Source organism: Mandrillus leucophaeus, unplaced genomic scaffold (assembly GCF_000951045.1).
Source record: "Mandrillus leucophaeus isolate KB7577 unplaced genomic scaffold, Mleu.le_1.0 Scaffold140, whole genome shotgun sequence".
NCBI classification, from domain to species: Eukaryota; Metazoa; Chordata; class Mammalia; order Primates; family Cercopithecidae; genus Mandrillus; species Mandrillus leucophaeus.
The window spans coordinates 5,723,934-5,735,456 of NW_012101366.1; the positions used below are offsets into that span (position 1 = coordinate 5,723,934).

Consider the following 11,523-nt stretch of genomic DNA (forward strand, 5'->3'; position numbering starts at 1 on the left):
ATTCACTGTAAAGGGAAACTGTAATCCATATGTTAGGTCAATGGGCAGGAATTAACATGGAAAATTTTTTTTATGTCATGATCCACCCACCTTTGTCTCCCAAAGTGCTAGGATTTACAAGTGTAAACAGCACCTAGGTACATACACAAATTCCCTGTTTTAAAAAAGTACCAAAAGGCTTAATTTTTACCTGATAATCCTAGCATGTTCAATTCAAAAAAGACTCAAGCATAACATTGTTAAAAACATTTATTCTGATACATTCTATCATAAGTTAGTACAAGTTCCACTCTGCTACAGATGCATCTGTGAAGAGCCTTGTGCCATCCAACTAGTGACTGAACGATGTCCCATCTCTTATCCAAGCCAGAGCACACATCTTCCATGCTGTCCGCTGATTGCCTCCAAATCCAGAAGACCAATTAATCCTTTATCCCCAAAGTAGGCTAAAATGTTTGTGAAGAGGAGAAAGAAATTAAATTCCAAAATAAAAATCTTCTACACATAACCTAAGACCTAGAAAATTTTATACATTTATGTTTGTTTCCTCATCTATCAAATTCAGAGTTATGAAAAGACAAGGATCAATCGCACCAAACAAATTAGACATACAGAACTGTATTAAAATACACTTTAGTTACTTCTGAGTGCAGTTACCTATCATAAACAAAAACAAAAATGTGAGCAGACACAAAATGAAGTCAATCAAAAGGAAAACGATTACTGATTTCCATTAACAGGTAAGCCTGATAAACCCAGAAAACAAAGCTATCTCATTATTAGATGCAACATCAGTAATACTAAAATAACATTTATTGAATGGTTTCTGTGCATTAGACACTGAGGAAAGTTCATAACTCCCAACTACGATCCCTATTTTAATGTGGAAATCGAGGATCTGAGATAATTATATCATTTAAGAGGGTAGAGTGGGATGTGGCCTAAGTGCTCTTACAACCATTAGGTTCCTAGGGAGCAATTAGCCTCCACTTCCACCTCAACTAACTCTTACCCCAAACATTCTAGTCACTAAGAAGCCCAACTCCCAAATCATTTGCTGACTCCAATAGAGTCTAAGAAGGAGCAAAGAGATGGTTTCATTTCTAAATCCGGCTGCTTAAAAATGTGGCCCATTGAATAAAACTGCATTATTAAATGACAATGACAGTTTTGTAGTTTATTTTTAAAAAATATTTTCAGCCAAACTGAAAAGCGCAGTGAAAGGCGCAGTGGCTCACGCCTGTAATCCCAGCACTTTGGGAGGCCAAGGCGGGTGGATCACGAAGCCAGGAGATCAAGACTGTCCTGGCTAACACTGTGAAATCCCGTCTCTACTAAAAATACAAAAAAAATAAATTAGCCGGGCGTGGTGGTGGGCGCCTGTAATCCCAGCTACTCGGGAGGCTGAGGCAGGAGAACAGCATGAACCCAGGAGGCGGAGCTTGCAGTGAGCCAAGATCACGCCACTGCACTCCAGCCTGGGTGACAGGGCGAGACTCCGTCGCAAAAAAAAAAAACAAAAAAAGAAATTTCCCTGTGCCTAAGAAGAAAACACACATCTATTTCCAATTTTCATTGTGTATTAAAATCTCCCCTTAAACTCTTAAGTATTTTTGCACACAGTGAAAATATAAAAATAAATTACTGACCAGGCATGATAGCTCATGCCTGTAATCTCAGCACTTTGGAGGCTGAGGCGGGTGGATCGCCTGAGCCCACGAGTACGAAACCAGCCTTGGAAACATGGTGAAACCCTGTCTCTTAAAAAAAAAAAAAAAAAAAAAAGGCTGGGCGCAGTGGCTCATGCCTGTAATCCCAGCACTTTGGGAGGCCAAGGCGAGTGGATCACGAGGTCAGGAGATCGCGACCATCCTGGCTAACATGGTGAAACCCCGTCTCTACCAAAAACACACACACAAAAATTAGCTGGGCATTGTGGCAGGCACCTGTAGTCCCAGCTACTCGGCAGGAGAATACAGTGAACCCGGGTGGCGGAGGTTGCAGTGAGTCGAGATCGCACCACTGCACTCCAGCTTGGGCAACACAGATCGAGACTCCATCTCAAAAAAAAAAAAAAAAAACCAGCCTGACCAACATGGGGAAATCCTGTCTCCACTAAAAAAAAAAAAAAAAAAAAAATTAGCCGGGCTTCATGGTGCACGCCTGTAATCCCAGCTACTCAGGAGGCTGACGCAGGAGAATCGCTTGAATCTGGGAGGTAGAGGCTGCAGTGTGCCGAGATTGGGCCATTGCACTCCAGCCTGGGCAACAGAGCAAGACTCCAAATCCAAAAAAAAAAAAAGCCAGGCGTGGTAACGCGTGCCTGCTGTCCCGGCTACTCGGGAGGCTAAGGTGGGAGGACAACCTGAGCTCAGGAGGTCAAGGCTGCAGTAAGCCATGACTGTGCCACTGCACTCCAGCCTGGGTGACAGAAGAAAACACACAAAAGAAGATCTATAAAGGTCTCTTCTTCAATGGTAATGGGCAGCAAAAATATAAAAAGGAAATTTTGCTCAGCCTTATGCAGATAATGGAAATGATTCTCTTAACCTTGATATTCACATATTTTGCCTAAATATTTTACTAAAACACTGCCCCTTATATATTAAAGGACTTTTGAATAAGGTATTCATGTCAACCAACATTTGCTGACCACATACAATGAGCCATCCTGGGTGAAAGAGGATACTAAGATGAAAGTGGTCCTAATCTCAAAGAACCCAACAACTTGGCAAGGGAAACAAACTAGTAGATCCTTAACTGTATTATTTACATAAGTATTATATACACAATAAATATATGTAGAAACAATAGACTTTATATTAATAAACAAATTTTATGTTAATAAAAACCATAGCAGGTATAATTCCGTTCCTTTCATAGTACAGATCAGGCAGCTCAGATCTCTCTAGTTACTCTTCCCAGTGCGGGGAGCACAGTACATGAAATTCCTTAACTGAGTAACCCTTTGCAGGCAGTCACTCAATTCTTTCCTAAAACACAAATGCCTCTGGAAGGAAACCAGAAGATGTTCTTAATGACAGCAAAGATCAAGAGGGTTAGCACCAGGAAGGAGAGAAGCCTCAAAAAAGGACAACAGAAAGACACATTCTCTCCCCACTTCTGTATCCTAAATCACCTAGGGCACAAAAAAATGTTACTTCCCAGCATGCTGGTCCAGCCTAAAATTTGTACAAGATGCGATGCTTTCTCAATTCCTGTCCAAAGGACCACCAAGATGGCCAGGTGCTGTGGCTCATGCTTGTCATCCTAGCACCTTGGGAGGCCAGGTGGGAGGATTGTTTTTTGAGCCCAGAAGTTCAAGACCAGACTGGGCAACACAGTGAGACCCTGTCTCTACAAAAAAAAACTAAAATAAAATATAAAAAACCCACAGAAGACCATCAAGAGATGAGGGTCATTAAGTTAATTCAATACTTGTTGAGCAATTACTTTAGGTGCTTATGAGACAAAATATATTATAGCTACAAGGCAGAGAATGACAGATACAAAAGGATACTACGGAGCTGGACACAGTGGCCCATGCCTATAATCTCAGCACTTGATCCCAGGAGTTTGAGACCAGACTAGGCAATATGGTGAGATTCTGCCTCTATAAAAATTAAAAAGAAAAAAAGAAAACTATGGAAACACAAAAAACAGAATAGTTTTAGCTAGGAGGAAAGAAGGAAGAGATTTACGGAAGGGGCAACATTTGAGATTAGGCTTTTCTAGAAGCAGATTTCCATCCAGTGGAAACTAAGGGGAAAAAGCATTCCAGGCTGACGGAGCACAAGCATAGGGGCAAAGGCATAAAAATATATATAGTTTATTCTGGGACTTAGCATGCAGTATCATATAGCTAGAGCACTGTTTTCATAGGATAAGGAAATGGGGATAAAAAAGATGACACTGAAAAGATTAAAAATTATTATTAATAGTTTACTGGTCACATATTACTTGACAAGTACTAATACTTTATATATAATATTCTTATTCAATGCTCATGGCTACCTTATTATGTAGGTATTATTATCCCCAACTGATAAAAAGGGGAAATGAAGCTTAGAAAGGTTAATGGTTTCTTGGAGAAAGGTATTTGATGATAATTTCCAGTACCTGGAAAATGCCACACAGCTTGACTCAGTAGTTCTCTCTCATGCTTCCCAAGGTAAGCTTTCTCTAAGGAAATAACTGGTCTAAGGCCAAGGCCACTCAACTAGTAGGCAGCAGATATATTGCCTCAATCCCTATTTTACAGAAAAGGAAACAATAGATCAAAGAATAAGGGCTAAGAAAAAAGGACTTAGTGGGGAATCTCTGAAAGCAGTTTCTAAAAGTCATGCCATAAACAGTTAAAGGAAGAGAGGGAGGAGAGGAAGGTAGTGCGTGAAGATCATTCGTTGAAAAACTTTATCCGGGAAAACAGAATAACTGCAGAAGTGAACAATTTGAAGGCATATATTGTAGTACCCTTTGAGAATAAAAAAGACCTTCCTCTGAAAAAGAAAAGAGCAGCAAGGCAGATGTGGTGGAGCAAATTCATATCAGATGGCATTGTGCTAAGTAAAGGAAGAGGTAAATTACTTGGGGAAGGCCACATGGACCCAGTGGAAAGAATGTGAGCTTTGGAAATAGAACATATTCCACCACCTACTGACTGTATAACCTGCTCTGAAGTGACAACTAGACACATTGTGTAAAAAGCACCTAAAGCAGTGGCTGACACATTGTAGGTGATAGTGAATAACGTATTTTCTGCCCAATCTAGAAAAACGTGGCTTACAGTAAAAGTTCGAAGAAAATGAATGAAGCCCTAGAATAGTCAGTGAAAAGTCTGTGAGGGCAACCCACAAGAGATGTGTGAGACAGGATCAAGCAGAAATCCGATTCACTAGTGTGCAGTAGTCATGATCATCATAGTGCCACAAGTATCAGTCCTTCCTCCAGAGCAAACCTGCCTGTTTGAGATTATACGTATACATACAATTTTCACAAGTATGCACATATATGCATACATGTGTATATGAGTATGTATACTGTGTGTGTGAAGTTTTCACGAGTGCTTACACATACCAGCAAGATCATTTCCGAGAAAGGAATTTGACAGTCAAGAGCCATAAATGTTCATATACTTTATTAATCCCATGACAATTTATAAGGAAATCAAAATCTATGAAAGCTATGTATACACAAATGTTAATTATTTACTTTTTTTCTTTTTTTTGGTAGAGTTGGGTCTCGCTATGTTGCCCAGGCTGGTCTTGAACTCCTAGCCTCAAGCAATCCTCCCACGATCTTCCCACCTTGGCTTTCCAAAGTGCTGAGACTGCAGGTGTGAGCCACCACACCCTGCCCAAATGTTAATTATATTGTTGTATAAAATACTTAAAAATTGAAAAACCTAAGTAAACCACAACTGGAAAATACATGGGATAGCAACTCAAATTTTAAGTGAAAACAAAATCCTGCATACCCTTGTCAGAATGATATAAAAGGTTGTATTCATCTGAATGAGGATAAGATGGGAATACGGGAAATTTAAAACAGTTCGCATTTTAAAGTGGTAGGATAATAAATTCTTTTTCTGTTAAAATGTGTTTCATTGTAGTTATAACATGGTACAGTAAATACAAATTAGGAGGGGGAAGAGAAAGTAGTTGCAGTTTTCCAATAACCCAAAACTATACTGACTGATAAAGCTCCATTTCAAGGCCTGCCACTATTACTCTCTTACATCTTAGTGATTCAGTACTACTGTATGAACATTTGCCCTGAAATGTTTAAGAGCAGTACCTCAAAACAGTTGGTTCAGGCATTCCAGGATCTGCACCCCTCTTAAATCCTGAATCAAGGAAGACAGAAGAGAAAAAAGTATTAATTAAACCCCAAGCAGACAAAACATTTACAATCAAGACTTTCTCTTCTTTGTAATCAAACCTAGGATAGCTAGAATGATATCTACACCAACCAGCACTATCTAAATTTATCTGCACTACAGAAGTCTCCAATCTTCATTAGAGTATGAAATTGTGTCCAGGACTAATCAGTAGGAAGAACAAGCTATCTTATTCCTTTCTTTTTGAGACAGAGTCTCACTCTGTCACCCAGGCTGGAGTGTTGTGGCATGATCTCGACTCACTGCAACCTCTGTCACCTCTTCCTCCCAGGCTCAAGCTGTTCTCCTGTCTCAGCCTCCTGAGTAGCTAGGATTACAGGCACGCGCTACCACGCTCAGCTAAATTTTTTTGTATTTTTAGTAGAGACAGGATCTCACTATGTTGGCCAGGCTGGTCTCAAACTCCTGACCTCAAATGATCCACCTGCCTCGGCTTTCCAAAGTGCTGGGATTACAGGTGTGAACCACCATGCCCAGACAAAAACAAACAACTTTCTCAGTGAGCCACTGCACACGGTCATTATATACACAATTGGCACAGTTGCCCTTAGCATGTTCTATCTTTCATTATTAGTCATTTACCCAGAAATAAGATACCACAACTCCAAAATTACACTGGATGAAAGACTATGAAGAGCAAAATGATTTTTGGAAAAACACATAACCAAGGTTTTAAATTTTTTTAGAGACAAGGTTTCACTACATTGCCGAGGCTGGTCTTGAACTCCTGGGCTCAAGTGCTCAGCCTCCTCAGCCTCCCAAAGTGCTGGGATTACAGTGAACCACCATGCCTGGAGGAAAAACTACTGAACTTTTTAAAAAACACAACTGAGGATATTTTATCCCTCATAAACCTCTCTTTTATAAAACAAAGACCAATGATAGAAAAGGGACAGGGTGGAGGGTGGGGGACGGCAGGGGATGGATCATCCAATACTTATTATTTAACAACCTAATTAAATCAACTCTTTACAAGTATGGTTATCTTTTACCATTTAAAATATATTTATAAATTAAGCTGATGACATATATGCTCACTTGCTGAAGTAACTGATTAAGTTAGGGAGGTTTCAAGAACTATGAGGGGTCTGCAATTTTATCTTATTTAAAAGATAACAAAAAATAGTATGTGTAATAGGGAATAAAAGTTAATATTTTTTTAAAAATCTTCTGCGATTTAGACCATTAAAATAAATAAATAAAAGATAACAAACTGGCCTGCCAGTTTCACAGATGTTGGTATACACTTTTTTTTTTTTTTTTTTTGAGAAGGAGTCTCGCTCTGTCGTCAGTCTGGAGTGTAGTGGTACAATCTCAGCTCACTGCAACCTCCGCCTCCTCCCGGGTTCAAGCTATTCTCCTGCCTCAGCCTTCCGAGTAGCTTGGGATTACAGGCATGCACCACTACGCCCAGCTAATTTTTGTATTTTCAGTAGAGACGGGGTTTATGCATGTTGGTCAGGCTGGTCTCAAACTCCTGATCTCTGGTGATCCACCCGCCTCAGCCTCCCAAAGTGCTGGGATGACAGGCGTGAGCCACTGCACCCAGCTGGTATAGAGAATATTCTAAGTCAGAAACAAAGAACACTTTATTACTTCCAGCAACAGACTGTGAGAGTATCATCATTTTTGCTTCAGTTCCTCAACTCCCAATTTCCATGCAAAGAGGTCCGGATGACACCTGCACATGTAGTGGATTGCACTGCAGGATATTAACTGGAGTTTAGGGAACCAGAATCTTTTATAATGGGCTGCAAGCGCATCACCCTTTGCTCTGTCTGGAGGTACTATTTTCCAAGGCTGTTTGTTCTACAAACGCCCTCAAAAGATAACATGAAACAAAGGGTCATCAGAGCCTCTGCTTATAAGATGTGCAGAAATGCGAGAGACCATGGAGAATTGCCTTCCAACAAGTGGCTAATTAAAACCTTGTTAGTAGATATCCAGACAGATTCTCTATTATCGTGTCACTGCTTGTCATATTTTACAGCACTATACTACCCAAAGCACTGAAAGTTATGACTGAACCTAAATTACATACAAAGTTAAATCTGCAATTGCTGGTTTTAGTGAGAGTTGAGGTGGAGGAAGTAAAACAACAACCTGGAGCCAGGTGTGGTGGCTCATTCCTATAATCCCAGCACTTTGGGAGGCCAAGATCGGAAGATTACTTGAAGCCAGAAGTTCAAGACCAGCCTAGGTAACACAGCAAGCCCCTGTCTCTATTTCAACGTGGGAACTGGTTTAGACATAAAATTAAATATACAGCATAAGGGAAAAGACAATGATAAACAAGTACTGGAAAGACAACCGTAACACCAATCTCACAGAACTTGAATTGAATGTTGGGGTGAAAATCACCATAATGGTAGTCCCAGGAAGGGAAGATAGCCAGTGTGCATAAAAAGAAAAATAAACTGTAGTATGGAAAAGGAATGCATTATCAACTCTTAGACGAAAGCCCCGGCATGTAGATTGCAGCAACCAGCTATAGCTTTCTAGCAATAGAAATGGAATCTCAAAACAGGGAGGAGGAGGGAACAGTAGATGAAAAGACTTACAGAGAAGCAAAGAACCACAGGAACACAAAAAGCAAGAGAGAACCACAGGAACACAAAAAGCAAGAGCATGCTAAAACAGGACCTCGCATACACAATGAAAACAGAAGGTGGCACAAAGAAGGGGAAGAATCAAGCTTCCACACCTCTCTTAGCTAAAAGGAGAGCTAGTCTCAGTGTTTGACCAGCCAGAGTAGGCCCTTCTATCAGTAACTGAAAGAAGTGGGTGGGGGGAGGTGCTGCAAGAATAGTGGGGACAACACAACTGTCATATTTAATCCTTGGTACCCACACAAAGTCACTAAAATCTAGAAAAGCAATGTTTTTTTAAAAAAAATTGCACCCAGAATAAGGTGCAATCTTTTTAAGTTCTATAATCCCAGGTTATAGCTGGCTTGCAACTCATGGAGAAATAGAAACCACAGCTGCTTAATTAGAGTGTACTTTATCTTATACAATGCATGACACCTAAATTAAATAGGAAGCAGCACCTTGTTAAAATCACAGCATTTTAAAATGTGAAACTGAGTTTTAGAATTGTCAAACTATATGATCAAACTGACACAGCTGGGATGAAAAACCTGCTCTTTCCCTTTCACGGTACTGCCTGAGTGGGGCAGTAAAATTAACAAAAAAAAACTACTGGCTGGACACGGTGATTCACACTTGTAATCCCAGCCCTTTGGGAGGCCGCGCGCAGGGCGGGGGCCGGCGAGAGGGGCGGTAGCTAACTGGAGGCCAGAAGTTTGAGACCAGACTGGTCAACATAGCAAAATCCCGTCTCTACTAAAATTATAAAAATTAGTCGCGAGAGGTGGCTGCAAGTCTGTAATCCCAGCTACTCGGGAGGCTAATGGTGGAAGGATCGCTTGATCCCAAGAGGCAGGATTGCGGTGGGCAGAGATCGCGCCACTACACTCCAGCCTGGGCACAGAGCGAGACTATGTCTCAAAAAAAAAAAAAAAGGAAAAAAAAAAAAGAGAAAAGAAAAAAACTACAGAATAGGTCCCAGTCTGCAGCCCTAACTGAAAAATATTAACAAATCTTTGCAGTAAGTGACGGAGCCGGTGGCACGAGCCTATCTAGTCCCAGCTACTTGAGAGACTGAGCTCCGTGGAAGGATCGCTAGAGCACAGTGGGCGGAGGTTGCAATAAGCCGTGATAGTGCCACTGCACTCCAGTCTGGGTTGATAGAGCGAGACTGTCTCAAAAACAAATACAAAAACAAACAAACAAAAAAAACCCAAATCCTTTAAGTACCCTATAGTGGTTAAGACTATGGGCTCTGATGCCCCACTGCCTGAGCCCATAATTCCCTCAGTCAGCATAGCTGCGCGACCTTGGCAAAAATTTCTCTACGGCTGTTTCCTCACCTGTAAAATGGGGGCAGTAATAGAAATCATCCAAACCCTTCATTGTACAGGTAAGAAAGCAGAGGCATCCAACGATTATTATTATAATCATGCTTTCATGGCAGTGGTACTTTCACGAGGGGGTCTAGATTCCCAGAACAGGCCTCTTTCCATTTAGGACCACATGGAGAGGTGAGGTCAAACACCCCGAGAACCCACCTAGTGCTAAAGAGTGCATTAGTCGCTTTCACATCCACTGGGGTCATCCAACCCTCCCAGCAATCCCGAGAAGTATGACCTCCACTTTAAGGATGCAAAAATAGAAAAGGAGGGATTGCAAGACTGGTTAAAGACCATGCAACTATAAAGCGACGGAACGGGAACTTGAACTCAGGTTAGATCGGCCCCACTTGACCAGACAGCCTCAGGGGCCGTGCACGGCGGTGTCCCCTGTTTTTCTCTCCCTCCCTCGATGGCCAAAAATGGGACAGCAGTCTCCGCCACCCTCTTCCCTCCAGTCACTTTCCCGGTTCTTCTCCTACTGACCCAGGTAAATCACAAGAGGGATAAAGCCCCAGCGGATGGCAAACTGGCCCCCCTTGAAGAGCTGCTGCAGTCTCTGCTTGGCCTCCTTGCTCAGCTTCACCATAGCGACGGCCGCGTGGCGTAGGGAGAACCCCTTACTGCAACCACCTCTTCGGGAATCCGCAAGGGAAAAGAAGTGCGCAGGCGCCACACACGGCCTTTACGGCAGGAGTCGTGAGCGTCGCCAGTAGAGGTCGTAATTCATCACCTTTAACCTTCGCTGCTCTTCCGCCGCGCTACCAGTAGTAGGCGCATGCGTGGTTGCGATCATGGCCGGTTGTAACTTTGCTTTTCTGTTACCCATGCTTAAAGCGCATCTTCAGGTTTTTCTTCCTTGACATAGAAGGAACATTAATTAAATTCAGAGGGACTGGATTTTAGTCCCAACTCTTATTCTGACTGGCCATGTAACCGTGAACAAGTTATTTAACTTCTCAGAATCAGGTTGTTTGTTCAAACCTGAGGTTGAACTGCAAGAAAGGTTACGAAGTGACACTCAGTAGGCCCCGAATCCATGTTTTCTTTGATCCCAATCTTTTTTAAATAAATTTTTTTTAATTACTTGCCAACATTTTAGAATTTGGGAAATCTCACATGAAATTCTGGACTTTTGAAGCTGAGAAATTCCATTGCAACAATCAAGGAGACTACATAGGAAATGACGCTTCTGTTTGGCCATCTTGCCCTCATTGGTTTAGAATGGCAGCGGTTCTCAACCCTGGCTGCACATTAGAATCAGTTTAGAAGAGGTAAAATCATACTCATGCTGGAACTAGAACTCCTAGAAATTCTGATGAGTTTGGGGCTGGGAACTGGCCATTGATCTGCCTTTGAAGTTCCCCAAGTGATTCCCAACCGCTGATGTAATAAATTTCTGGCTGCTGTCATATTTGAGGTTTGACCCCCTAGGTCTAAGATTTAATTGATTTTTAAGGCTGCACAACATTTCTAAGGCTTTGACTTTTAAGACTTTCCTGCCTCACTCTGAAGGTACATAGTAGTTTTCTGTGCCCAGTGGCTGTGCTCCTAAAAATTTCCCCTTGCTAACCTCTGTGGCTTGCGCCTGTAATTCTGGCTATTTGGGAGGCTGAGGCCAGAGGACCACCTGAGTTTGATGCTGCAGTGAGCT

General features: G+C 41.7%; 1 protein-coding gene across 2 annotated transcripts; it reads right to left on the minus strand.

The window, feature by feature from the left end:
• Window positions 1–231: 231 nt before the first annotated feature.
• Window positions 232–10,564, minus strand: TOMM7 (translocase of outer mitochondrial membrane 7 homolog (yeast)). 2 transcript variants are annotated; one of them, XM_011973920.1, is made up of 4 exons: window positions 10,356–10,564; window positions 5,797–5,845; window positions 5,212–5,352; window positions 232–446 (listed from the first exon to the last, which is right to left on the minus strand). In XM_011973920.1, the coding sequence occupies exons 1-4, from the start codon at window positions 10,456–10,458 to the stop codon at window positions 431–433; spliced, it is 309 nt and encodes a 102-aa protein (XP_011829310.1). In that variant the 5' UTR covers window positions 10,459–10,564; the 3' UTR covers window positions 232–430. The 2 variants fall into 2 exon arrangements, with proteins under 2 accessions (XP_011829310.1, XP_011829311.1); XM_011973921.1 differs by lacking the exon at window positions 5,212–5,352.
• Between the last annotated feature and the right edge of the window lie 959 nt (window positions 10,565–11,523).